This window comes from Mycteria americana, chromosome 2 (assembly GCF_035582795.1).
Source record: "Mycteria americana isolate JAX WOST 10 ecotype Jacksonville Zoo and Gardens chromosome 2, USCA_MyAme_1.0, whole genome shotgun sequence".
Taxonomy (NCBI): domain Eukaryota; kingdom Metazoa; phylum Chordata; class Aves; order Ciconiiformes; family Ciconiidae; genus Mycteria; species Mycteria americana.
In genome coordinates, this window is record NC_134366.1 from 57,518,677 (window position 1) to 57,546,129 (window position 27,453).

At 40.8% G+C, this 27,453-nt stretch overlaps 1 protein-coding gene across 1 annotated transcript in view; it reads left to right on the forward strand.

Annotated features, from left to right (window-relative positions):
- POU6F2 (POU class 6 homeobox 2) overlaps nt 1-27,453 on the forward strand; it is a 320,325-nt gene that overhangs the window by 199,686 nt on the left and 93,186 nt on the right. Inside the window, exon 5 of the mRNA XM_075495605.1 lies at nt 20,239-20,564. Within this exon, the coding sequence (XP_075351720.1) occupies nt 20,239-20,564 (326 nt within the window). The remainder of the gene's footprint in view (nt 1-20,238; nt 20,565-27,453) is intronic.

Consider the following 27,453-nt stretch of genomic DNA (forward strand, 5'->3'; position numbering starts at 1 on the left):
AGGCAGTCCTCGTATGGATAGGCTTTAGATGAAGTTTAATTATTTGTGTAATTTACCCTGAGATCCCTTTGTGAAAAGCACTCAATAAACACAAGAGTATTGCCTTTATATAAATGCACAAGAGGATAATTGCACCTAAATTTACCTTTGACACAAAATGGTTTTATTTGAGGAAGCATCCTTTGGGTCACCAACTGCTGACTTGAAATGGCATCCCATTTCAGGCCAGCTGAAACTTCACCACGTAGGTATAATTTAACTTCAATTAATTTAGACGTTTAGTTCTTTTTAAGGGAATTATTGGCTATGTTTTTATCTGAATCAGGCATATATAAATCATATTCACAGTAAATCGATGGATAATTTCAGTATTAGCATTATTCCAGTGGTGCACAGCTTGTAATTATAACAAAAAGTTATTTTTTTTTCCCTTATAAATGATTTCAAAGTACTGTATCCTGTTGGTTTTTTAAGGATTCTATATGAGGTGCACGGATTTAACCATGATTCAATTACATCGCTGTGTGGGCTTTGGACCTGCTATGATTTAATTACATTTTTGTTCATTCAGACGTTTATACTGCATGTATGTTTTCAAATCATTCTCACTGTAGCAGCAATTTTCCAACTTCTCTGTGCGAGTAAACGATCTTTAAAATTGTCCTCGCTCTGTAGTACTTAAGAAAGGGAAGAAGTACATGAAGAAGAACCTCAAAGATGAAGGCCAGGCTTGAAGCACAGTTTCATTAATACTGGATGGCAGGAAAGGAGCCAAGTCCCAGATAATGAGGAAGGAGTTGCAATTTTTTTTAAAGCTATCTGGTGACAGGGAAAACAAAAATGACATTCAGCTGACGAATGAGCGGAGTTTGACCTAGCCTTTTGACCCTTGACAATCAATCTTACCTGCTGCTTCATAAAGAATTATAGCTGTGCCACTCACATTTGACTCTGGATTTTTACTATTCTCTGTTACTTTCTTCCTTCTTTCTTTCTTTCTTTTCTTCTTTTCTTTCTTTCTTTTCTTCTTTTCTTCTTTTCTTTCTTTCTTTCTTTCCTTCTTTTTTCCTTTTTTTGAATACGTAGTCTGAGAAGAATAAATGTGCGTTTTGCATGCAAGACCACACAAAACAGAAGGTAGTCTTGAAAAAGAGAGAGAGAAAAAGGATGGAGGAAACGGACAATCGGGGCAGGGTGGGGTTAAAAGAAATAAAGTGGTAAAACAGCTTATACATGCAATTCATAAATGCCTGTGATATCTTTGGGGCTTTGGAGGGTGACATAAATAAACAGCAGCTTGGCATTCTCCTCCTAAGTGCCCTGTGCTCAGTGCGGTGTCCCTGGCACAAAGAGCTGTGCGGAGCAGCTGCTGGTGGTGCCTGAGGCTCGGCAGGGCCATTTTGGAAGGTAATGCCTGGACTGTGCAAGGCAGAACAGATTGGGTCTGTCTGAAAACACACAGCCGGCTCCTAATGTGGTCTTATGTAATGTAGAAAAGAAAATAATGGAATTGTTAAATATAAGCTGCCTTTGCTTAGTAAGAGCAAAGTAAAGGTAACACAGTAAAGGTAAAATATGATCCCATGCAGGAGCTATGAGAAAGCCAGCAAGAAACCAGGATTTTTGGACTTTTCATGGTATTTTGTTTTGGTTTGTTTTTTCTGTTTTATTTCAAGTTTTATTGCTGTGTACACTCTTAAGAGCTTGCATACCCTCATTATTGGAAAGGACAGTAAGTCTAGACAGCAGACGTCTGCTGTGTTATCTGTTAAGGGTGGCAAAGCAAGTACCAAGCACAGTGTTAGTGGCACAACTGAAGCAAAGAGAAAATCAGATCCACAAGACAAAAAGCTCTTAGAACTAAGTAAAGGCCACGTTTTCCTCTTGGTTTCAGAAGTGTAAATTCACTGACACTGCTCTCGTTGCTCTGTGAAACTCAGAGTTTGTCCTCCTGTCCTCATCAGCCATGTTGATTTATATATTTTTATCTGCAGCATTTTTGCTTTGAGGTACGAAAGATAGGGCTAGTCAGCCAGTGCATCTGTGTCCTGGTTTTGGCTGGGATAGAGTTAATTTTCTTCCTAGTAGCTGGTATAGTGCTGTGCTTTGGATTTGAGTATGAGAATAATGTTGATAACACACTGATGTTTTAGTTGTTGCTAAATAATGTTTACACTAGTCAAGGACTTTCCAGCTTCCCATGCTCTGCCAGGTGCAGGAGAAGCTGGGAGGGGACACAGCCAGGACAGCTGATCCAAACTGGCCAAAGGGCTATTCCATACCATATGGCGTCATGCTCAGTATAGAAACTGGGGGAGTTGGCCAGGGGGCAGCGATTGCTGCTCGGGGATGGGCTGGGCATCAGTTGGCGGGTGGTGAGTGGTTGTATCACTTGGGGTTTTTTTCCCTGGGTTTTGCTCCTCTCTTTCTCTCTTGTTGTTTTCCTTCTCATTACAATTTATTGTTGTTATTATTATTATTTTGTTCCAATTATTAAACTGTTCTTATCTCAACCCACGAGGGTTTTTTTACTTTTTCTCTTCCGATTCTCTTCCCCATCCCACCGGGGGGGGGAGGGTGAGCAAGCGGCTGTATGGTGCTTAATTGCTGACTGGGGCTAAACCACAACAATCTGTAATATAGTTCAATAGCTGCAAGAGGTGACCATTGGGAGTTTTTTAGCTTTTCAGGACAAGAGGTTGTCTGAGGGAAAAGGAGGGCGTCTATGAGGGCTTTTTTTTTTTTTTTCAGTGCCAGTGATTACTGTGCAGATACTAATCTCATAGACAAAGGAAATAATGATTGATCCTTTTTTTAAGTTGCATATTGTAAAATTTTAAAGGTACATCCTTGGTGTACACACTTACATGAGTGTGTACATTACATACTTACATGAACACTCAAAACTGTAGCAGCTGATGGACAAGCCTTCTGTGGTTTTTATGGTGTGAGCACATTTTTGCCGTCATGTGTAAGGAAGGGATGACTCTGCCTTGGTTCATCTTGTGCCTTTTTAGATTGGGAAGAAAAGGATACAAAATATGGACAGGACAAGTCGCAGGCCTGCCTTTCTCTTGAATTTTCATGATCATCAGTGGCCATAGGCAGCTGGGCTGGACCTGGTCTCGGCTGCCTTTGCATATTTTGCTCTTCAGAAGTAAGTGCTAAGAGGAGTAACTGTTTTCTCCTATTTTGAGCTGCAATAAGAGAGCTGTTGAGTACACAGCCTGTGTAGGCTTTGTGCTTGGAGAGTACCTCCAAAACACCTCACACGGCTGCTCTCTCTTCAGCCCTCTGACCCTCGCTATGTGTTCTCAGTGGATAAAATGGCTGAATGTTGCCTGCACAGGTTTTATAACGCATGAAGGTCTTTCTTGCATGTGTAAATGTCACACCTATATGTGAACATCATAAAATCTACTCAGATTTCTTTGTTTATTACTATTGTAATATATTCAGAAACAAAATCAAGCAAGCCTTAGCATTGCTGGTCCTGCAAGCCTGAGAATTATTTTGCAAGGGTTTAGGAAGAGGGAAAGAAGGGGTTGTTGAACAAGAGAGGGAGAGGAGTTTCCTTGTCCCATTTGTTCTTCTGTAATTTGGGAGGCATTAATCATTGGTGCAAGAAGGAAGAAGGCTCACACAATGGTTCAAATTTCATAGGCATAGTACAAGTCTGGGCACAAACCAGTGCACTCTTATTAGCGGAGGAAGTGAGGTCAGTAGTCTTCAGCCTGTTAACAAGACGACAGAATTTATGAAGCATCACGGCAGCAGGATGAGGTTACCTGCAGCCTATTCACATAACAAGCCCACTGGGGTCCGATAGTTATCGCCCTTGAATTTGTTTTCCTTTCTTCATTTTCTTTTGTCATTCTTCTGTTTCTTTGGCCTAGCTTACTGCACTAGAGGAATCACTTTATTACCTGTGATGTCTTGTTGGTGAAATTTTCTTGTGGATTTTTTTATTCTTATTGTCATTAGCTAGTTTGGTTTAGCTGGCTCCATCAGTGTGTCTCTGATGATAGAGGTGCTCACAGCGGTGTACAGTGAACTCTAACTACTAGTCTTCCAGGAAATCTGAGATTGTTTTTCATTCTGAGGTATTCTTTAAACCTGGTGTGAGACAAGTGCCTAAAATGTGCCTGAGCTGAGAGTTCACCTTAAAAGACGTCCTTATTATTGGAGATCTCAAAAAGTATTATGAGCTGCTGGGAATAAAAGCATTACCCAGACATTATCAAGAAGTAGGAAAAAAGAAAATAAATGGGTGCTTTTAAACCATCTATCTCTCATTAACACAATGTAGGAGGTAGCTCTATAACAATCTTTTCCATGTGGAAATAAAACTTAGTGTATCTTTGACCCCCTTCCTTTTGAGGATCTTAACACACAATGCTGTACTTCACTAATTTAGCTTCCTGTGGTGAGGGAAGTGAAGTTTATTATCCCTCCTTTTCTTTTATGGAACAGGAAAGTGAGGCAGGGAGATTAACTGCCGTGCCCAAGGTGGTGCAGGTACGGTAGGTTCAGGAATAGGAAGTGGATTCCCAGGCGCTGATCTTCATCCATAAGACAATCAGTCCTAACTCCCTGTTTCTGATCTGACTTGTTCTGTCATACAGGATCTTTTTTTTTTTTTTCTAATTAGGAAAACTGTGCTTTGCATCTTGGAAGCACAGCATCCAGGTGGGAATAGTATTTGTCAGTAGAGCATATTTAATTATTTATAACTACTTTCTTTGTCTGATGGTTTGATTGTTATTTATTTTACTTTCCACCAGAAGGTTTGATCACTTAAACAGCCTGAAATCAAACATTTGGCAGTGTTTACAAATTATGAAAATGGCTTCTGATTAAAGTGTTCCGCAGGGAGATTAAAGTTTCAGATCAGTACATAAGCCAAGGGCACTCTTCTGAATCTCAGCAGAGCGAGCTGCTCTGTGGCATGTGCTCTGTATTCATACCCATGCTGGCACAAGGCGCAGGCAGTGGCTCGCACATTTTCCCCATGGTCTTCTCAGGGCTATTTCTTTAGAGTGCTCTTATGGCAGGGGGCAAACCAAGCCCCCTCAACCAAGTGAGAATCAGCTCTGCAAGGCACCCATCAGACAGTACCTGACAAAAAGGTCGCTCCCAGTCACAACTGAAAGAAGTGACAGAATCGTGCAGGGATGTAAAGCTTATCTATTTTGTGGATATACTGTGATCAAATCTGAAAATCATTGCAGCATCATTTAAATCAGTAATGCTTCTAGCAGTATAATTGCAAGAAGTTAGACGTCATTTCATTGTGCAAGATAATTAAGGGCTATTAGAATTAATTTATTTAAGAATACTGCTGCTTTAAAAAAAAGGAGATGGAAATTACTTCTGGTTTTGTCTGTACTGGTCCACGGACCAGTGTTGATTCACAGACATCAGAGGTCTTATGTTCTTGGCTTCCCCTCTTAATTTCCCAGTGCAAAACATTAAAGCACAAGATGCTTTCCTGGCATTAGTTTCTTTATGAATTGGAAATCCATGTGATCCATAATCCAAATACATAAAATGGCCAGCAGTGTATGCTGCAAACCTCCTAATGAAATGTGTTGCACTGGATGATTGCTTAAAGAACACTTGCCTTCAGTTATGGGCCTTATCTTTGTAGGTGTTTTTCTGATGCAGTTCTTATCAGCTCTAGTGATTGGGTAGCTATTGGCAAAAAAAATATCCCTAAACATTCCTGAAAAAATAAAGGCAGGCACTTACACAACTGCTTTTGCCCACAGTCACATGAATAAGGCTTTCTGACAATAATGTTTAGCCAAATTTGCATTTGCTTCAGTCCCCTGTTCAAAGGAGAGGATTGCTGGACTGCCATCATAGTTCCATAAGCTATAAAGAAGTAAATGTCTACAGCTGGTAGGAAAAAGAGGCTGTTGGGGCCATATCTGCTCAAAGTGGGGGCTCTGTATTGCAAGAACAGCAGCTGAACTACTGGAGATGATGGCCATAGAAATTGCCCTCCCCTGCAGAATGCTGGAGGACCCTTGTAGAGCTGGTCTTTCCAGGTAGTCTTTAGACAAACATGAGTCCAAAAATTGCCTTTTTTTGAAGATTGCAGGAGAAAGGGAAAGAAAAGAGTGGCGTTGTGGTCACGTGATACTGGACCTGGCTCTGTCTCAAGGATGGAGATGAAAGCATAGCTTGCCCCATGCTCCCTGGCGCTTGGATGGAAAATCAAAGGGAACAATATTAATTTCAGCCTCATTGAAAACACACAGTAGAAAAACCATCCATAGTTGGCAAATGGAAAAGTTTTAAATTGATGATGGAAGAAACATTAATTTCCAAGCTTCTGAGCGAGCTATTAAAATCAACAGAGTAAAGACAAAATACCTGGCACTGAAAATGAAAGGAACAGTTTTTTGCATCTACTTAGTTAAAACTTGGCAAAACAAATCTAAAGTAGTGGTTTCAGATTTCCATGTGCACTAACTGTGCCAACTTTTGTACTCAGGGTTGCCATGATAGATAGTTCATCCCACTTGAGAAGCATTTTTTCCTCCAACTTTTTTAATCAGAAGTCAATTTAAGCAAAAAGCTAGATCTTGTATCAGCACTGACATGTGTTTCTCTATTTTGTACTGTTGAATGGTCTAGGCTTTTCATTTAAATACTCTATTTTGGAACAAGCTCATCTCCATTTAATTGACATTGGAGTTACCGTAGTAAATCTAGTAACGGTGTTTGCCCAGTATTTATGTAGTATTTTTCACCTACACCTCTCTGGGCTTCCTCAGGCGAATACAAAATCCACTAATTTCACAAGTAAGGAACTTTGTGAACAGTAAATTCTCTCCCCTTGCTCTCCCCCTCCCAGCCAAACATCATTATCTATGGCTATACCTTAGCAACCAGTTTCACATGATGACCAATGTTTTCATTATCTTTAAAATTTTCTTAATTTTTTACAGTTGAAAGTTACCTTTTGCATTTTTATGAAAAGGTTATATATAACAGAAGAAAAATTTAAGAGAAAATTATAATTGTTCTGTGGAAACTTCACACAATCTAGTTACACCACTGCCAGTATGTTTCTATAGGATGAATAAAATATACCTATTAGGATACATTCTCTTTTGAATTTTCTGTATTTTTAGAGCAGGTTCTGCAGGATTCTATTACAATTCTCAAAAGGATAACATTAACAGCAGGTGTATTTAATATTTGTAACAGCCTTAGTGTATTGGTACAGTTTGGGGGGGGGTTGTGCATTAACACATTGTTGAATTTGTTTAAAAGACTGAGGAACCTGAAGATGACAAACAATGAGAAGAATGTGTTGTAGCATCATGCAGGTTTGGTATAGCTGAAGACATGCAGGTGATGAGACCAAAACCCTTATTTAAAATGATATTTCATTATCCTGAATATTAAAAGAATTAAGGGAATCTTAATTCCCTTAATTAAAGAATGAAAGACTAGCTCCTGTGAGATTTTTGAGAATTACTGGTTAGCAACCAAATTCTACTTTTCTTCCATTATCTGATCTGCAAAAGCAAGTATTTCCATTGATAGGGGTAATAAGGTACTAGTTACTGCATCAAAAGGGCAACAACATTCTGTTCTGATTGAATATGTGGACAGAAATAGTGAATGATTTTAAAGTAGGTTTTTGGCCAATTGTAAATGAATCCTTTGGATTTTGTTCACTTTCTATAACTGGGGACTCCTGCTCCATACAAGTACATAAATTATTTAAGTGGAAGTTCGTATATTAATTGCTGAGTATCCCTTTCAAATTAAAAACAATTAACCTTGAAGAAGCAGCTTAAGCATGGGGGGTTCCTGATGTACTTTTGAAAGCCATGAAATGGATAGTGCAGTGACTGGGCAGAGCAATGCAGCTGCTTTTATGGACTCCCCAGCCCTTCTGTTCAGCTGTGGATGGAGCTTCATCCTGACACAGAAGTGTGACTGACTTTACAGCCTATGAATGAGGAGTGCCTATAAAATCTTCTCCCTAAGCCTCCCACCCAAATTTTCCACTGATGAGCAGTTTATCTATGTGAATAACCAGGTTGTTTATTTCAACAGTGAGCACGAAATTTAGGTAGGTGGAAGCACATGAGCACTCAAAGAGCAGCTAATTCACTGTTGCTGTGCAAAGGTGATAGACACCGAGCCAGGATTAGCACCTGAAGCAGCAATATGTTTGGCTGATGAGCTATAGGGACAGGAGAGAAATCTGATATTCAGCCTCCCTTATTTTACTGCAAATTAAAAATGAGCAGTCAGTCCATCTGCAGCAGATGACCAGCTGCAGAGTCCAGAACCGCTGCTCACCTACTGTTTAACTTTGTTTTTAATCTCTCTGCAAGTAAAATAAACAAACCAGAAGGAGGGATGTAGGCACATTGCCTTAAACTGACCTGTAGTTAGCTTAAAGCTTACAAAATAAAACAGCTACTAATAATGAGGTATGTTTTGAAGTGCACACAACTAAATACAGCCATTCTTATCCATGCACAGCAAATAATAAGTCATGGAAGATTCTTAAAGACAGCAAAATAGAGCTACTGTGAGTCAACAGCAGGCAAACATAATGTACCTTGCTAGTGGTACATACGTTCAGGAATGGCTTGTGGTGTGACAGATTACCAAATTAGAGTTCACGTCCCAGCTCTTCTACAATTTCTCATGTGGAGGGAGTTGCATAGTCTCTCTGCATTGATCTCTTATCTGAAGAAAGAACACCTCCATCTTCTGCTCACATATTGAGGTTACAGCACCTAGCACAGCACCTCCTCACCAGCCCAGTGACCTATGCTCGAGATTGCTCCTGTACTACAGCTATAACTCGTGTCACTTAGAGGAATTTTTTTAGTCCATTTTTATTCTTCAATGACTGATGAAGAATGCCATGTTCAACATGGTACTGTGCGTGTGTCCCAGCTGGTAAGGAATGGCCTTCAGTCCCTTGGAGCTGTATAGGGACTGAAAGCATTGCAGCCCTTTGCAAGACCAGGCCACATGTTTTGTTTTGTTCTCTTCCCCACCTTTTTCACCCTGTTGCTACCATTTTTAATTTTTCATGGCTTGGTAAAAACAGGAGAAGTTCAAGGCTATATTGAAGATAATGGGGCCTGTTGTTTGAATCACAGAATCATAGAATCGTTTAGGTTGGAAAAGACCTTTAATATCGTCAAGTCCAACCATTTACGTAGCACGGCCTAGTCCACCACTAAACCATGTCCCTTAGCATGACGTCAACACGTCTTTTAAATACCTCCAGGGATGGTGACTCAACCACTTCCCTGGGCAGCCTGTTCCAATGCTTGACAAACCTTTCGGTGAAGACATTTTTCCTAATATCCAGTCTAAACCTCCCCTGGCACAACTTGAGGCCATTCCCTCTTGTCCTATCGCTTGTAAGATAGGGAGAAGAGACCGACACCCACCTCACTACAACTTCCTTTCAGGTAGTTGTAGAGAGCAATAAGGTCTCCCCTGAGCCTCCTTTTCTCCAGACTAAACAACCCCAGTTCCCTCAGTCGCTCCTCATAAGACTTCTGCTCTAGGCCCTTCACCAGCTTCGTTGCTTTTCTTTGGACACGCTCCACCACCTCAATGTCTGTCTTGTTGTGAGGGCCCCAAAACTGAACACAGTATTCGAGGTGCGGCCTCACCAGTGCCGAGTACAGGGGCACGATCACTTCCCTAGTCCTTCTGGCCACACTATTTCTGATACAAGCCAGGATGCTCTTGGCCTTCTTGGCCACCTGGGCACGCTGCTGGCTCATATTCAGCCGGCTATCAACCAACACCCCCGGGTCCTTTTCTGCCTGGCAGCTTTCCAGCCACTCTTCCCCAAGCCTGTAGCGTTGCATGGGGTTGTTGTGACCCAAGTGCAGGACCTTGCACTTAGCCTTGTTGAACCTCATACAGTTGGCCCCGGACCATCGATCCAGCCTGTCCAGGTGCCTCTGCAGAGCCTTCCTACCCTCCAGCAGATCAACGCTCCCGCCCAACTTGGTGTCATCTGCAAACTTACTGAGGGTGCACTCGATCCCTTCATCCAGATCATTGATAAAGATATTAAACAGAACTGGCCCCAATACTGAGCCCTAGGGAACACCACTTGTGACTGGACACCAACTGGATTTCACTCCATTCACCACCACCCTTTGGGTCTGGCGATCCAGCCAGTTTTTTACCCAGCAAAGCGTATGCCTGTCCAAGGCATGAGCAGCCAGTTTCTCCAGGAGAATGCTGTGGGAAACGGTGTCAAAGGCTTTACTAAAGTCTAGGTAGAGAACTCCCACAGCCTTTCCCTCATCCACTAAGTGGGTCACCTTGTCATAGAAGGAGATCAAGTTAGTCAAGCAGGACCTGCCTTTCATAAACCCATGCTGACTGGGCCTGATCACCTGGTTGTCCTGTACGTGCTGTGTGATGGCACTCAAGATGATCTGCTCCATAACCTTCCCTGGCACCGAGGTCAGGCTGACAGGCCTGTAGTTCCCCGGATCCTCCTTCTGGCCCTTATTGTAGATGGGCATCACATTTGCTAACCTCCAGTCAACTGGGACCTCCCTGGTTAGCCAGGACTGCTAATAAATGACTGAAAGTGGCTCGGTGAGCAGTTCCACCACCAGCTCCCTCAGTACCCTTCAGTGGATCCTATCCAGCCCCACAGACTCGTGTATGTCTAAGTGGTGTAGCAGGTGGCTAACCATTTCCCCTTGGATTATGGGAGCTTCATTCTGCTCCCTGTCCCTGTCTTCCAGCTCAGGAGGCTGGGTACCCAGAGAACAACTGGTCTTACTTTGAAAGACTGAGGCAAAGAAGGCATTAGTACCTCAGCCTTTTCCTCATCCTTTGTCACTATGTTTCCTCCTGCATCCAATAAAGGATCGAGATTCTCCATTAGCCCTCCTTTTGTTGCTAATGTATTTGTAGAAACATTTTTACTGTCTTTTATGGCAGTAGCCAGATTAAGTTCTAGTTGGGCTTTGGCCCTTCTAATTTTCTCCCTGCATAACCTCACAACATCTTTGTAGTCCTCCTGAGTTGCCTGCCCCTTCTTCCAAAGATCATAAACTCTCTTTTTTTTCCTGAGTTCCAGCTAAAGCTCTCTGTTCAGCCAGGTCGGTCTTCTTGTTGACCAGGTTGAAGCCTGAGTGACTGCTCCAGCAGAGCATTTGTGTGCACGGCCTTGCAGCAGGGTAGAACTGCCACTTTTGCACCTGGTTCTCATACTTGCTGTTGTAGTTTTATTGATGGTAAAGGAAGGGACTGGGCTGGGCAGCATTTTTTCCCTTTCTCCTTATAGCATACATATTGCTGTTTTCTGAGTCATTCCATGGCCTGTTTTCACTGCTGTTCAGCTAACTTCTCTAGCTGGAACTTGGACACTGGAAACAGAATTTGCAGCTGCTTGAATCTTGGAGTTCTTAATAGAAAACAGAGTAGTCTCAGGTCTACCAACTTTCAGAATAGACTGGAAGTGCAAAATGATAGAAACATGGATATAATGAGAATCTGAGAGATGAAAGCAACCAGTCATACCAAGTCACCTGGTGGGCATGGTACCCTCTGCTGCTTCCCTCAGTTGAGGCTGGGGAAAAATGACATTGTCCTTTGTCATTCTCAGGACACTTCCACAAGCTCAGCATCAAGGCCAACCTTTTAAACCACAAACACTTTGATCCGTTATTCGATTGTATTGTTTAAAAAAAACCCAAACACGCACATGCACAAAAAACCCAGTACATTTCACTTATAGTAACTTCACTTTTAGTTAGGGAAACATGACTCACTTCAAAGACTCTTTGAAGAGACTTCTAATAATTCCTGATCTTCAAAGAACCATTGCTGAAGCTATACCTGGATAAATACTTCTTTGTCAGAAGAGCCATTTGCCATAAACAGTTATAGAAGATGCAACTGCAGATCTATTATCTGAAAGAATGCAAAATCACCCTTTGAAGCCACCAGGCAGTTCAACCAGTTCCTCTTGACAAGATTTTGCTGCAAAGTCTCACATAGCCACCTTGCCAGTAGAAATGGTGGGGCACCTGGTGGACTGGGGACCCATGGCTCTCTCAACTGCAGGACAGGATTCTGCGTGACCTCTTCCAAAGCTCCTGGGGCCATATGTCATTGTGCTGCTTTTTCTACAAGCATTGGTAGTTCGAGGCATGTCAAACACATAGTCTGCATAAGTGCCATGAAAATTATGGTTCCCATCAATATTAGAGCATTTGAAAGAGACAAGGAGGGGAAAAAATAAGCTGCAGATCCTGTTATTAAAGGTTTTGTGTGCAGAGAGTGCCCAGCCTTTGTCTGATGTCCATTATGAGTCATGGTCATTGTTCTCTGAGTCAGCAGACTGTTGTTTCAAACTTAATTTCTTTGTGTCATTCATCTGTTCCCTGTCACATCCCTTCGGCTGTGAAATCTTATATTGGGCTCTGTTGGCCTTTAGATGATCATTTTTTCTCTGTCAATTAGTTTCTTTCAAAGGAGTCCTGCAGATTTTTTCCCAAGAAATGGGACGTTATCTTAAATTCTGGTCCATAGGAACGTTCTTATGGGCTCAATATGGTCTGGAAATCCAATCCATAGGAATACCATGCCACTCACTTTGATTTTCCATTCCAGCGCTACTCTGTTCTTAGACAAGCTGGGACCAGTCCTGCTCTCTGTAACTAGAAAAATGCTTTTATCTGGCATAAGGACTTGATGTTAAGACTTCTGATGCCTGATCTCTGAGAGAGTCATGTTTTCACAAAAAAAAAACCAAACACCCCCCCCCCCCGCCCCCCCCAAAAAACAGAAAAACAAAGAGGCTGGTAAAATTAGGAGTTTACCAGATCTAGGTATCGCTTGCTTGACACCCAGCCTTTGGCATTCAAACACTTACATTGCCCTCACACTATGTTATGGTGGGTCTTTAATTGCCTGTCTTTGCATGAGAGTCCCAAGACGACTCCCTGATTGATCCCCTGTGTCTTGATGATACCCTGACTCCAGTTAATGTTTCAGCCATCTGTACAATATGAGGCCTAAGGTCCCATTTGAGCTGAGGAAGCAAATGGCTTATTAAAGTCTAATTTCTCTAGCTTGTTCTTGCCTTTGGGCATTTTAAATAGGTTAATGCAATTTTTACAATACATTCAGGGAACTTTACTCATAGAGTGTTGTCATAAACTAGAGGAAAATAGCCCCTAGATTATCTCAGAATGAGAAGTATTCCAAATATACTTGCCCTGATACTTAGTCAAGCTCTCTACCTAGAACAACAACTTTTTATTCTTTTTTTTTTTTTCTTAAGATTTTAGTGGATTATTGCACATTTTAAGGTTTGGTAAGGAAAAAAAATGTCAGATTTATTTAATGCAGTGGATCATTTTTCAGGGAAGTTCCAGTATTCATCAAAATGTGGAGACACCACAGGCACCATATAAATTATGATGGTTTTCTTCTTAATACTTCCTTTTTATTGCCTATATTCTTTAAAGTGAATTTAGTGCTCATGAAAGATGCTGGATATGACAACAGTAGAAAGTGAAGCCCTCTGTTTATCTGCAGAATTGGTACAGAGGAGTACTGGCAATGCAAGTTTCTCCCCGTAACCCCATCTGTGTTCTGCAGCTGTAACCTTGAGGGATCACCTTTAGGAAGGAGAAGATGACTTGGTCTCCTTACTCTTTCTGTCCTTAGCTTCTCTGCTTAAAGTGCAAATAAAGATGCCAGTTGATGCCATCCAAGGCCGTAGTCTTTATGATCTTCCTAATATGTATTGGGAGACCATCAATTTATTACCCTGACTGTGTGGCAGACTGCCTCCAGTGCAGGGTCTCTGTGGATATCTGTGTGTGAATACATCTTCTGTACATCTAATACATCTTCTATAAGGTAGAAAACACTCAAAAGCACCATTAAAGTGCAATGACTTTTGTTCCCTGTATTGACCTAGACTGGATTTGAACCAGTGATTTAGAAATAATATGCTCTGTATCCCATTACTAATCTCTTCAGCCACACGTCCAACCCTTCTTTTTTTTTTCCACAAAAAGGATGCTAACATATTTAAAACAACTCACTTTTTGCTCTTAAAAAGAAAATTCAAGCATATGCAAAAACATGTTGGGTATTTGGCTAACCGATCCCTCATTACCCAAGAGGGAGAGAGTGTAAATACAGGCTTGCATTAGGCTGTTCAGCGTGTGCATTCAATCTTTAGAAACCTGTTTCAAAGAAAAGAAAGGCATATACCTCATTAGAAGAGAAACAACAGGGTGGGAAAAAAAGCAGACCATGTCAGTTCAAACACAAGCCCAGATGCTTAAGTTAGTTACACTTTTCAGTTTATGGCAACGCAAATCCGTTTTCCATTACTGGGAAAGTGGAAAAAGGCATTAGGCCCTTGAAATGGCAAGAGCCAAGTTCTATGTTCAGTCAAATAGGAAAAGGTTTAATGTATGATCTTCTCCTTTTTAGGCCACTGTACATTGTATCAAGGCACTGAAGAACATCTATGCAATTATGTAAATAGGAGGCTAGAGGATAGAGCAGCACAATAGTTTGTAGGCTAAAAATGTGTCTTATTCCTCCTACCCCTTCTTCCTCTTTACACACAAACAAACATGCACAAAACATTAATAAAATAAATCAGACATTATGTGAAGCTTATCCACAAGAGCAGATTCTAGATACAAATTGAATCCCTGAACATTAATTTGATCTTCTGCCAAGCACTGTAGAGGTCTTAAGAATCTGAGTTTATATTGTGAATGAGACGTAAAAAAAGAGTTATAATTTTTACATTGTTTTCATTATATAAACATTTGTGGGCTTACGTATGTTCCTTGCTTTTTGGAGAAATGTTATTAAACTTTCAAATGTATATTTTTATTTAAAATATAACCAGAGCCATTCCCATACTTATGCAATATTATGTTAGCCAGAAGCAGCAGGCAGTTGATACTGCTTTCAGTGAATACAACCAGGATTGGGATTTGAAGACAGAGCCTTTTCAGTTTTCCTACTAAGAAAATGATTCACTCATTCTGCCTCTCGTGGATCAGACTGCTGCTTTCAGCATGGTTGCATCAGAGGTGAATTTTTCCCATTGCACCACTCTTCTTGACAGAGGGGCATTTTAGTTGCATTTCAGTTTCCTGTGTAGGTAACCAGCAGAAGAACAGAAGACACAAGGAACACATGAAGAGACAACATTTTCTGTAAATATTGTAAATGCATAGCAGCATTGTGCCTCAGGTATTCCCCAAAGGAAGTCAAGGAATGTGTTCCTTAGATCATAACTGTCTCTAAGTCCTTAAAGTAGTCTGAAGCCTGTGACAAGTATAGAGGTAGCTGACCTGGGAGATCAGAAGGTTTGCTTTTGCTGCCTCTTGACCATCCATTTGCACCACTTAACTACATATCTCTTATTCTAATGTACATTATTTGATACTGTGGCTAAGCATAATCTGCTTAATTAGGATCATAAAACATGGGGTGATCCCTTGGGCCATAGCACTGCAGCAACCAAGAAATTATAGCTAAAACTTAAATTTGAAACCCCTTCATGCCATTGTTTCCTTGTAGGTATAAGTTGTTCTTACCAGCTTCTTGGGTACCTGGTATATATTCAACCTGTATTTTTGTTGAGGAAAGTTGAAATGTCACACAGAATTTGTGGGTTTTCCTCACGGTTTTTCATAGCTTGCATGCATTTTTTAGTTAATTATCTCCCTTTTAAAGTGATGTCATTTATGTTGTCTTTTTTAACCATGGAAAGAACTTTTTGCAATTTTTTGCAAGCTTTTTTAATTCTTGAATGCAATTCTGAAAGAAAGTAGGCACTTCTCACTTAAAAATGTGTCAAAGTTTTACCCAGCTGTTAGCCAGTAAGTCATAAAAAGATTCTTGTGAGGTAGGCAGTGCATGTTATCTTTTATACATGCAGACATAGCACTGTTGTACCACCTAAAATTCCATCAGGCTCCAAGCTCTGCAGAAAGTGACAAATGCTAGACAGGTATACGATTTATAATGGATGAGGTATGCAAGCAAGCTCTGGGAGTTGGATTGGATTTGATTACAAACAATAATATGACACAACCCCTGCTGCGAATAGTACACACATTGTGAGAAGCAGTGCAATCAGGCAGCATGAACACCGGTCTGCAAGCATGATCCAGAGCCCTAAATCCACCTTTGCAGTATACCTACTGTGTGGCTTTGGGAAAGCCTTGTCTGATCTAACAGTCCTTCCAATTCCCTGTCTGTTTGTTTAGCAACAGTATGTTAAACAATCATACCTCACTAAGCCACTTCAATGCAATTTATAGCTCAGCGTGATAGCAGGCTTTGGAGAGGCTTTTTAAAGGAATTATATGAAAAGACAAGATGTTATTTGAATAATTTTTTGCAGTTGCTGGCAATGAACTTGGAAACTTTTCCATGAAGTAACTTTTCTCCATCAACAAAATTTTCCCTGAGGGACCACCTTCCACCCCAGCAAGAATGAGTGCACTTCCAGTACAAAAGTGAATGGTAGAGATATTGTTCCTGCACTGGCCAATGTTCCAATATTAGGGAGTACTGAATGCAAAGCTTTTCTAGATGGGGAATGAAAAAGTCTCCATATCAAGCCATCATCTGAGAGTGCTGGGCGTGCCCACAGAATTTATAAACTTGATGTTTTCCTAGTAAGCTTCAGACCCTCTTCATTCATCAGACAAGTCAGGTTGCCTGACTGATTGTACCTGCTCACATTGTCAATGCACGGAAGTATATTGGTGATGGCCATTCGACATCGGTTACATTAGCAGCTCGATAGGACCTGAACCTGCAAAATTTTAGGTTAAAAAAAAAGCTCTTGAGGCATTTTTTTCCCCTTTTCCTTCCCTCTGGATTCTGTCTCTTGTTTTATGTATTGGCAGAAGAAAGAATGTGCAAATCAAAGTATCCATTAAACAGAGTACTGGTCTTGTGGAGAATGGAAGTTTAATGAAGATTTAATTTTTAAGAATTTAATTCAACAGCTGATCAAAGGCATGACTCATTAATGAAACTGAAGCCTACACCATTAGGGTGACCGTTCTAGCAAGTAAATCCTAACATGTGCAACAATATAATCTTTCTTTCTTAAGCAGATTCATACATTTAGTAAAACGGCATTTCAATAAGTGTGGATTTTTGTCCAATGGTAAACAAACAGATCAGAACTATTTTTGTATATCCATATCTGTGCTTTAGACTCTGTAATTTTGCAAGGCTACTTATATCACTGGCAACATTTCAATGAAAGCATCCTGAAAGAAAATTGTATGCTCTGTGGTGAACATTAATACTAATAATTGTTAAGTATTAGTCTTCTGATTGCTCTGAGCTTCATGCAAACACACAAAATAATAAACTTTTTGCAATGTAATGTAACTGTAACCACCCCTTCATTTGTTTTAGTTTGTCAAGAAACTTCATTTATTTTACACTTCGGGCTTCTTTACTATTCTCCTCATGTCTTGTATGGCACCATTTTAAGAAGTCCAGGCAGTGATGCTTTTATCTTTAATATTTTATCAACAGATATTTTTTGCATACTGTAAGTTCAATCATAAGATCATTGACAAAAATTTTGCACTGCCCTGTTTTTGCACTTTTATGTTATTGGAATCACAGTGATCCCTCCGTCCTATGTTACCTCATGTTATCTCAGATTGATACTTCCAGCATTCTTTTAATTATTGGTCATATTTTCCAAATTCTAGCTGAAAGGCATACCTCAAGGAGCCAAACACGTTCTGTGCTCCAAAAATTTTTCAGTAGATGGCTTCCCCTCCACTTCAAATGCTTTTGCCTGTCCCCTACTACATGACCCAATGCCGTACATACAACGTATGGCATTCTGACAAATCCGTTCTTCCAAGCCATGGCCTTTAAGAGTGCTCTGTGGGAGCAAAAGGGTTTGGGGACCATTGCAGTACAAAAAAACCCCACTGTATCTCGTTTGCTGTAGAGAAAGCTTTGTCTCATCCTGTCCAGTTGTGCACATAGGATATAAAACAACCGCTCGTTCCTCCCTATGAGCAATGTATATTACAAGTTATGCTTCTGTGGGGCGTCATTGCATTAATTTCTATATTGGAGTCTATGGAAGCAGTAAGGGCATGTTGTGTTTGAAGTCTTGGTTCTGGTTATCAATGGTTTGTCCAGACTGCTAAGCTATCACAGGTGATGAAGTGGCCTGCACCAGATAAAGAGCTGGTCTATATTAGTTTTTTTCCTCATAGGAATGGAAAGGGTCTTTCCACCTTTGTGTACATACCTACAGATAGAGTTGGTGAATGGTATTACTTGCCATCTGAGGTGCTTCACGCTATGGTTAATATTTGTCTATGAAGTTGGTTTCTTGTATACACACCTTCTCCATTCTTTGTTCTTATATGCCTTAGATTATATTTCCACTTACTACACTCTTGGCTTTGGGGCATTTAGGTACGAGTTCTGATCATGGAATTGATGGGGGTGTACCCTTACTTCTCCAGGCTGATTTCTTTTGCATGAGATACCATGCGTGTTTTTAATCTGATGGTCACTCTGTTTTATGTTGAAACACAAAACTTCCATCAGTAACTTTACTGATGGAAATATGTTGGTGTTACCAGTCCTCCTTCTCTGCATTATTCAGGTTCTTTGTTGAAGTCATGTACACATGACTATAATTCTTGTAAAGGCATATTTGTAGTTTGATTCCCACCTCTGGTGAAAGAAAATCTAGAGCAGCTATGAGTATAGGAATGCATGACCAACAGCTCTTCCTACCAAGCCTTTTACTTTTCCTTCATATACAGCCTTTTCTCGCTTACCCATTCTGCCTCTTCTTTCCCCTTTTTCTTTTCTTTTTTCTTTTGCTTATTCCAGTTCATGGCTCATTGATTTCATAAGTCGTACCAAGACCTCAGGTTCATCTCCAGGGCATAGATATCTGGAAAGCTGAAATAGGGATGTTGACATGAAAAGAAAATGGAGATGACTTGGCTTTATCTGCCAATGCACAAATAACTTGGTGAACAGAGTTTCTGGCCACGAAATCTGAATATTTTAGAATAACAAATTTGATTCACACCCAGTTTACTTTGGCTTCTGCTGATGGAAATTATAATACAGAATGGTGTTGGCAAAGCAGTACAGAGGGCAAAGTAGTGCAATGATCTTGTAAGCTATTCCTCTTGGGATCTCATAGCCATCTAACGCAAACCCTGAGATGTTTATTAGAGTGGGTAAGGCTGGAGACCCAGGTGACTTATTTACGGCATAACCCCAGAAAGTATCAGGCTCCTGTGATGTTCTGGCTGCTGCTTAAAGCTGTTCTTCCTTGGTGACATCCCAGTGGCACACTTCTTGCCTTCTTGAATTTAATGAATGCTCTAGTCAATTTGAAAGTGTCTCTGGGAGACAAAGTTTGCCTCTCTCTGCCAGCAGGTTGATGTGAGCCACCAGGTTCCAAGCCTCACATTTGGAGCACATGCCAGCAAAACATGACAGACTTTTACTACCAGGAGTAAGTGAGCAGTGCAAGTGCACAGAATACCTACCCTATTTCACAAGAGGAACTTTATAGCTTTTAGATGTGAATAATAAGAAGCAGTTCTAATTTCAGAGACACACACATTATTGGGTATTTTTGCTACCAGTGCATTGCACAAGAAATTTCACAGCTGAATGTTTTATTTCCTGACACCTGCTGTATAAAGATGTGACAATGCTCTTTTCAGAGCATCCTTTATTTTACAACTATGGTTTTCTCCTCTATGTAACAGCACTAGTTCATGTTATGAGTTCTTGCTATGCTATGTACAGTGACATTCTGTTGGCCTCTTCTCTAGGCAGGCAAAGTTCCCATTGGCTTCACTGATAAGCTTGTCTGAGCAAAGACTGCTGGTCAGCTCTGAGGCGTGTCCCATGGGCAGAGCCATAGCCCTTCCGAAGGTTTGCTTTCATTGCCTCCAGTGAAGTCCGACTCTTACCACAGAACTGCACTGGCAGAACCACAGGCTATTATTGTTGGGAACGTGTTCATTAATTTCCTGCCACAACCTGAAGTCTGAGGCCAGCTGACCTCAGTGGGCAGTGTGGCCCACAATGTAACAGAACCAGAATTTAATCCAGAATATCTTTAACACAGTAGGTTTTACTGAAACCTACATAACTCCCTTCCCTCTCTTCAATTCACAGCTACCTCATCCCTGAACTCCCAGCTTCAACAGCTTCAGCATCTTCAGCAGCTCCAGCATCAACAGCAGCAGCAGCAGCAAGGTCAGCAGCAGCAACAGCAGCAGCAAAGCCAGCAGCAGCAGCAAGGTCAGCAGACGCAGACTCCACAGCCACCCCAGCAGACCCAGCAGCCACAGCCATCAGCGCCACCGCAGCAAAACCAAACACAGTCCCAGAGCCAGAGCCAACCGCCTCCAGCCCCACAGTCCTCCAGCTCCCCTCAGAAACCCAGCCAGTCACCAGGGCATGGCCTTCCATCTCCTCTTACTTCACCAAATCCGTTGCAGGTAGGATGCTAAGTACAAATCTCTAACAGCCTAACAACAGAAAGTGCATACTCTCCCACTGCAAGGGGAAATCCAGTGAAGGTTACACCTTCTGACCATACAGGCTAAGAAATTCCACTTCGTGTTAGTTAATTCTTACAGGCATGCAGCATAGAACAGCTAAAAGGCCTAATAAGCCAGAAAAGCATAACTAATGATGGTCCTAGTCTGCTCCTTTCTGAAGAGTAAACATCCTTTGGTCTTAAAGTCATAAAACCTATAGAAAACTATCTAATTTTTTCCACAGATTCAGTATGTGACCTTCACAAATGGCATTTGCCCAGCAGTCACCCTTTATGGTAAATTACGAGGACAGCAAAGTTAGCTGTTCATTAGCGGATGATCCTGACTGTCCCTAAAAGAAATAGAGATTCTGCTGGTGGATGTGTGCAAGGGATGGATGGGTTATCATTCCTCTTGAAATCACAGTCCTAACATTTATCCTGCTAAGAATCAAATACATCTGTTAAGAGTCTCAGTATAGACTCCAAAGCTAAAAATGCCAGTTAATGCCTTTCCTAGACACTCGCTCCAATGACACAGATGTTTTTTAATAGACCAACAACTATGGCACCCACAGTGATGCTGGACTCTGCCTATCTTGGAATTCCCAGGCAGAAACAGGAGACCTCTGATCCAATGGTCTTAATTTCTTATACTTGGGTGTTCTCGTACTACACAGAATCATAGAATCATAGAATCATTTAGGTTGGAAAAGACCTTTAAGATCATCAAGTCCAACTGTTAACCTACTGCCAAGTCCACCAGTAAACTATGTCCCTAAGCACCATATCTACGTGTCTTTTAAATACCTCCAGGAATGGTGACTCCACTTCCCTGGGCAGTCTGTTCCTGTTCCAATGCTTGACAACCCTTTCAGTGAAGAAATTTTTCCTAATATCCAATTTTCCAGCCTAAATTTGGTAACAGACTATTGACTTCCAACATTGTCCTTTAGCTTAAATAGCTCTTTTCTCCTCTTGTATTTTAGAAAGAGCCATTCTATCAACATAGGTTTTTTGTTGTTGTTTTGAGGTTGTCGGATGTGTCATGCTATATTCATGTCCTGCAAGAACAGCTTTGACCGTACCCACAAATATGATTCTGAATAAACACCAGGGTAGTCTGTGAAGGGAGCAGAGTCTCTTTCACTGAGCAGTGGAACTGCACTTAGAAAGCCACAAAGTCTCTATTCACTTTATTCTCTAAATTTTGAGACCCCACTTTAAAGGTTTTATCCACACTGATGGATTCGGCTCCATTTCCTGCAGAAATTAAACTGCATTAGCTTAATAATTAAAAAATCCTTTTCCAAACAATTAAGAGAATTGATTTACAAGAAGCTGTGTTTGCTATGTGGCCAGTTAAACCTGTATTAATCTGAGCTTCAGCTAAATTGCATCAAATCTGATTTTTTAATGGTTTAGATAATAGACTTAAAAGTCCACAAGAGATGTGTCCTTGCTTCCTGAGCTCTTTCTTACAGTAGAGCATAATGTTCCTAGAGCTTCTTTGGTGTATAGTCTTAAGGGCTACTTAGGCACCACTTAATGCCCAGTGTATCATGCTAGTGAGTGCTTTGGGACCCTTTCGTATGCAGATTATTGACATACAGAGACAGGAATATTTCCAGAGGAGCTTCTGTTACATTTTATTGTCTTGGTACAGCTGTAATTTATGCACACTAACTGTATATGCTATATGTTGCTAAAACTGCCTGCTAAATATTTTGCTTCAAAAGGCATTCAGTTTTCCAAACAAAGTGAATGCACACATAAATTACAGTTGGGGTAGGGAGGAAGTGGGATTATCTCAGTGAACGTACCTCAAGAGGGTCGCACTAACACTGAGCCTGAAGTCTTAGCTCTCATATAGCCTCTGGTCCCAATCTAAATCTCAACTGGATCTGAGTATTTCCAGTCTCATCTGTGACCTACAGGTACAGGTCTTTCTACTGTTAGCTCTCCAGGGTCACATCTCACTTGCAGAAGTACAATAAAGAAAGTAAAACCAATAATTCCTTGCATGGGAAGTGCCAAAGTCAATGTTTGCATGGAGATACCTCGGCACATCGCTCTCTTTAGCATGCTTATCCTCACAACTACCCTTCTGAGGGCAATCTGGATGTGGCAGACTCAACAGAAGTGGAAGGAGGGAACCACGTACTCTGAGCTGGTTTTATTTCAAACCCTATCCCCTAAATCTTTTAGGAATTGGGATTAGAGTTAATGAAAGACACCAGCGTGAGAGGCCTGGCATTCCCACTGGGCTGAGCTCAGCCAGTACCACTAAGCCAGCTGCATGACTGGGACACTTCCAGAACAACAGTCAAGGAATTAGAAGTCATTAGCTGTCAGCTCTGGCTCAGCATTAAAGAGTTACTAATAGATTGGGGGATAAGTATTTTTAATGTTCTTTCCTCTCTGATCCTCGCCATTTAAATATCCATGAAAACCCAAAGTTTGTTCACGGATACAAATACGCTGTGTGCTGACATCCAGAAGAGAAGCCAGAATTCAGCACAGTACTTCAGGCCTCACCTTAGCCATGTGGGGTCATTAGTTTGGCCTTCTAGCCGTTTCTACAGCATTTCTACAGCAAGTGTAATACTTCTCAAGCTTCCCTAAGAAACACCTAAGAACTTGAAACATGCTCTGTCATATTGCTGAGAATGGTGAGACTCTTTAATAGGCAAACAAGTGACACTCAGAACTATTTCCAGAGGAACTGCTGTTGCACTTCGTATATGGTTGGAAGATGTGTTTGGGTACTTTTCTAAAGCAGAGCAGTGGTAAGATCTCCTCCATAACATTTGTCTTTCCATTCTAAATCCTGCAGAGAAAAGCTGTTTTACCCCCGTACATCTAGCTTGAGGACTGGATCTGAAATTGTTTTCTTCTGCACATATATTAAAAAAAGCAAAAAAAAGGAGGGAGCACACTTTTGGCAGTAGTTCATATATCCAGTTCATAATAGCTGCTTAGAATGTGGATTTTTTTTAATGTCTAATGCTTTAACTTAAAAATCGACCTAGAACAAAATTCAGAGATATTATGGCCTCTAAGGTAATGTTCTTTATGAACTAGAATGAAATGGGTTTTGTTTGAAGAATATTAAGGGAATAAAGATCAACTAAGTTAAAGTTTGACAGCTTAAATTTCATTTCTGAATTCTTGATTTTTTCATGTGGGCTTTATCCTCTTACATTATTCAGGATCTGTCTGAAAGATATTAGTTTAGAACAATGCAACCTCAAAAAATTGTCATGGAAAGTCAGTAATTCAGGAGGATGATTGTGTTTGTTTCAAAAAACTCTGAAGGATAACAGCAATTACATCTGAAAATGTACAGATGCTGTCATGTCCTTCAGAAGGCAAATTAAATGAAAGTGACTTGCTTAGGTATACCTGAGTGAGGTACTTTTGCTAGCTGATCAGAAATTAATAATACCGGTGCAGTGTACACCAGCTAAAAGTCTCAGAATGATTCTTGTCAGATTGTTCTGTAATACTCTGCTCTAATTTTATCACTATTCTTTACTCAGTTCAGTGGGCTGGATTGTAGTTAGAAAACTATTATTTTTAGGAAGTCTTTTAATGATTGTGTAGAAAGATGAAAAACCTCACTTTAGGTTCCAGGGCCTGGATTCTGTGCTGACATTGGCGATGATGCTCCAGATTTACACTGGTAAAAGCAAAACACTGCAGAACCAGGGTCATCGCTGATTTGCAAAAGACAACAAACCAGAGGAGAATTTTCCAAAGCAGAGCTGTATTTCAGGAGGTCGTGGGTCAGGTAGATGACGGAAGACTTTCATCCTTTCATTTTAAAATGGTGAAATTCCTCATAAAGATAATCATAGTCTGATTTTTACTTTCATTGTGTCAATTGATTGAGACAAAGGAATCCAGAGGTGAAAGACAACCTAGCTCATGTTGTAAATAGGGAACTTTGAAACCTTTACTTCTGGGAAAATACACTTCTCCACATATGCTTCTCCTGTGAACGTTTAATGTTATTACATGGCAAACTATACGGCTTCTTGAATGATCAGCATATTGCAACTTCAAAGCATAGTTAGCACCTCTTACAGAGTTTCCATTCAATTAAATTTCTGGAGCCATAAGATCTTGATTATATGCTGTATAAAATCAGATGAGCCAAGTACTAAGTAGCCAATTATTCTGCCTGACTACCAGGATAAGGCGCTTTGTATCAGCAACATATATTTAACTGGCTCCAAATGGGGGTTAGCTTCTAGTGCTGATACTCACTGTATGTTTTAGTGGTATGGATAAGATGAATGTACCCACAGCCAGATCTACAAAGGGAGAGCTGCACTATAGGAATAGAAGAATTCCCAATGATTTCTACTGCTCTGTTCGTGTGTGAATAGGAACAGACAAACAGGAAATCCCCCAGGGATTGCCCCACTGTAAAATTATTCTGACCATTTTCAGAACTCTTTCCTAAAGCACCTTTTTGTCATAGAAGCCTACCTACAATAACTGGAGCTGACGGAAGATGATGAGTGAGAAAAAAAAATAATAAAAGGAGGGAAGAAGGGAAGTGAGGAGATGACAACAGCAGAAAAATCTTCCAAGTAATAGCAAACTCTAGGATAGCAAAACCAGAACCTCCTTCAGATTAAATTTTCATACTAATCTTAAATAATGTATTTGGAACCTCAATACTTTTATAACAAAGGAAAAAAGAAAAGCAGAAAGGCTGAAACACTCAGCTGTAAATGAGGGAGAATGTGTACACAGATGCCTGAGGCTCCAACAGTCACAAAAAACAAACCGCCCCTTCCTTTCCCCCCCAACCTCATTCACTGGTTAGCTTCTCATTAAGGAAAAATCTACTTTAAAGATATCTCAGTGTTTACTGACACTTTGATAAATTTACATATATTAAAGATACAGAAGAAACAACCAAGTCTCTGTTGGTTTGAGGAAGGCAGCTGGGATAAGTTTGCAAGGACTATAGTCATGGGCTGTCTTTATGTCTGGGTTCACATCCAAGACCTGCTGTATTTTTCTCATGCCTATTGAATCCTGAGGTCAAGAAAACTTGATAAAGATTATGACACCAGTAATCCCACTGAGGGGTTTTTTTGTTTTGCTAAAATTATCTAGCCTTCTTCCTGCATCTGATACTGTGAAACGTATGACTGTCTGAATCTGGTTCCAAGTTACTTGGTAATCAGTTTGACAAAGAAACATTTTAAAAATGGTGAGCAAATACTGTGCTTTGAATCCATTTTCCAAAATTTCCTAATTTTTGGTATCAATAGGGAGTGAGATATTGCACATCACAAGGCAACAGGTGATATAGACACGTACAGCGGACATTTATTCAGGAAGGTTCATGCCCATCACCTGCTTAGAGTGAGCCTGTTGAAGGGCTGATCTTAGGTGGATTTCCAGGAGGTACTGGCAAGACCTAGGTCTCAGCTCTAAACTAATAGCATGGAAGCTCCCCTGCAGTCAGCTAAATTGAGTTGAGCTTGGTGAACTGTTGAGAATATTTTGCATATTTCATCCTCTGCTCGTTTCAAACAGGTCCAGAAGATTTAAACATCTTGTTCTACTGACAGTTTTGGATTTCTGAGTATTCTTGCAGGATTTTAATGATTTTTGTGGGTTGATAAATGTGATTTCATAAGTGGAAGAGGCAAGTACTTGTGTAAAAATTTCCACTAGCTAGAAAGTCACGGTCATACTGATGTACCACACACACCTGCTTATTACCCATTGCAAATGCTGTCGTGATTCAGGTCCCCTCCTTTTGTTTTTACGTTCTTCCTTTTGCCACTGCAGTAGTTCTGTGAACCACACAGACATTACTGTTCACAAACTTGAACCTCGCTTGAGAAATTGTTGGCTTTGAGTTTCAGTGCATCCAGGGCCTTCTTTCTTCTACTCCTTTCACTTCTTCTGGGCACTTCCATGATGCTCCTCATCCCTTCTGGATCTGCCACTGACTAGGCCACTCCAATATGGCAGCATGGCAGTTTGTCCTAGCTGGACATTCAGGTCCAGCTGTGCTGTACCATGCTCCCTGGCCCCAGTGCACAGTGCAGAGACATGCAAGCTGGTTTCCTGGCACAGTTAGCTTGTTTGAGGGCTGCTACTCTTCATGTCTACCTGGAGATCATTTCTTCCTGGGCATCATTTCCACAGAAAGGCTAGTTTGGGTTATGTGTAAGACTGCATCCATCCACAGGACTGAGTAGAGTTTCAGATCTTCTCCTCAGCTGTCTTCCTTCTCCCAGAAGCTCACTGCTTTTTTGGGTCTTTGAGGTATTGGGACTTTACACTGTAAAGCTGTTGAATACTGCATTTAAACAGAGCAAAGAGATGTTTAAGGGTTCTCAAAGAGACTTTATAAGCAAGGCTCTTCATTCCCTGAGGAAACCTTCTCTCAGTTGGAGCACTAGCTGCCTGGTCCATCCAAATATACTCTGCAGGTGTTGCTATTTTCAGAAGCACAAGGAGTACTGGTGTCTGACTCACACTTAAAGCAAAGGAAATTAATCTTCGAGCAAAACAACTGGCATTATTAGCACCCAAGGGGCAGAAGCTGAGGCTAATATAGAAAACCATTTGCTAGAGAATTCTCTGAAGGAGAGGAAAGTGGAGCTGTTTGCCCAGCAAGCTCTGGCTTCTGAAATGGGAGCATTTAATAAACTCCCTAAAGCAACTGAAGTGTTTAATAAATGAGGAAATAAATAAATAATATCCTCCTAGGACAAATTTGGGAAAGGATCCATATCCCATAAGGTCTTCTGTTTCCAAAGCCTCTCTAGGCAGAGAGGAGGACCCTTGGGGATCTTAGGGACAGAAAA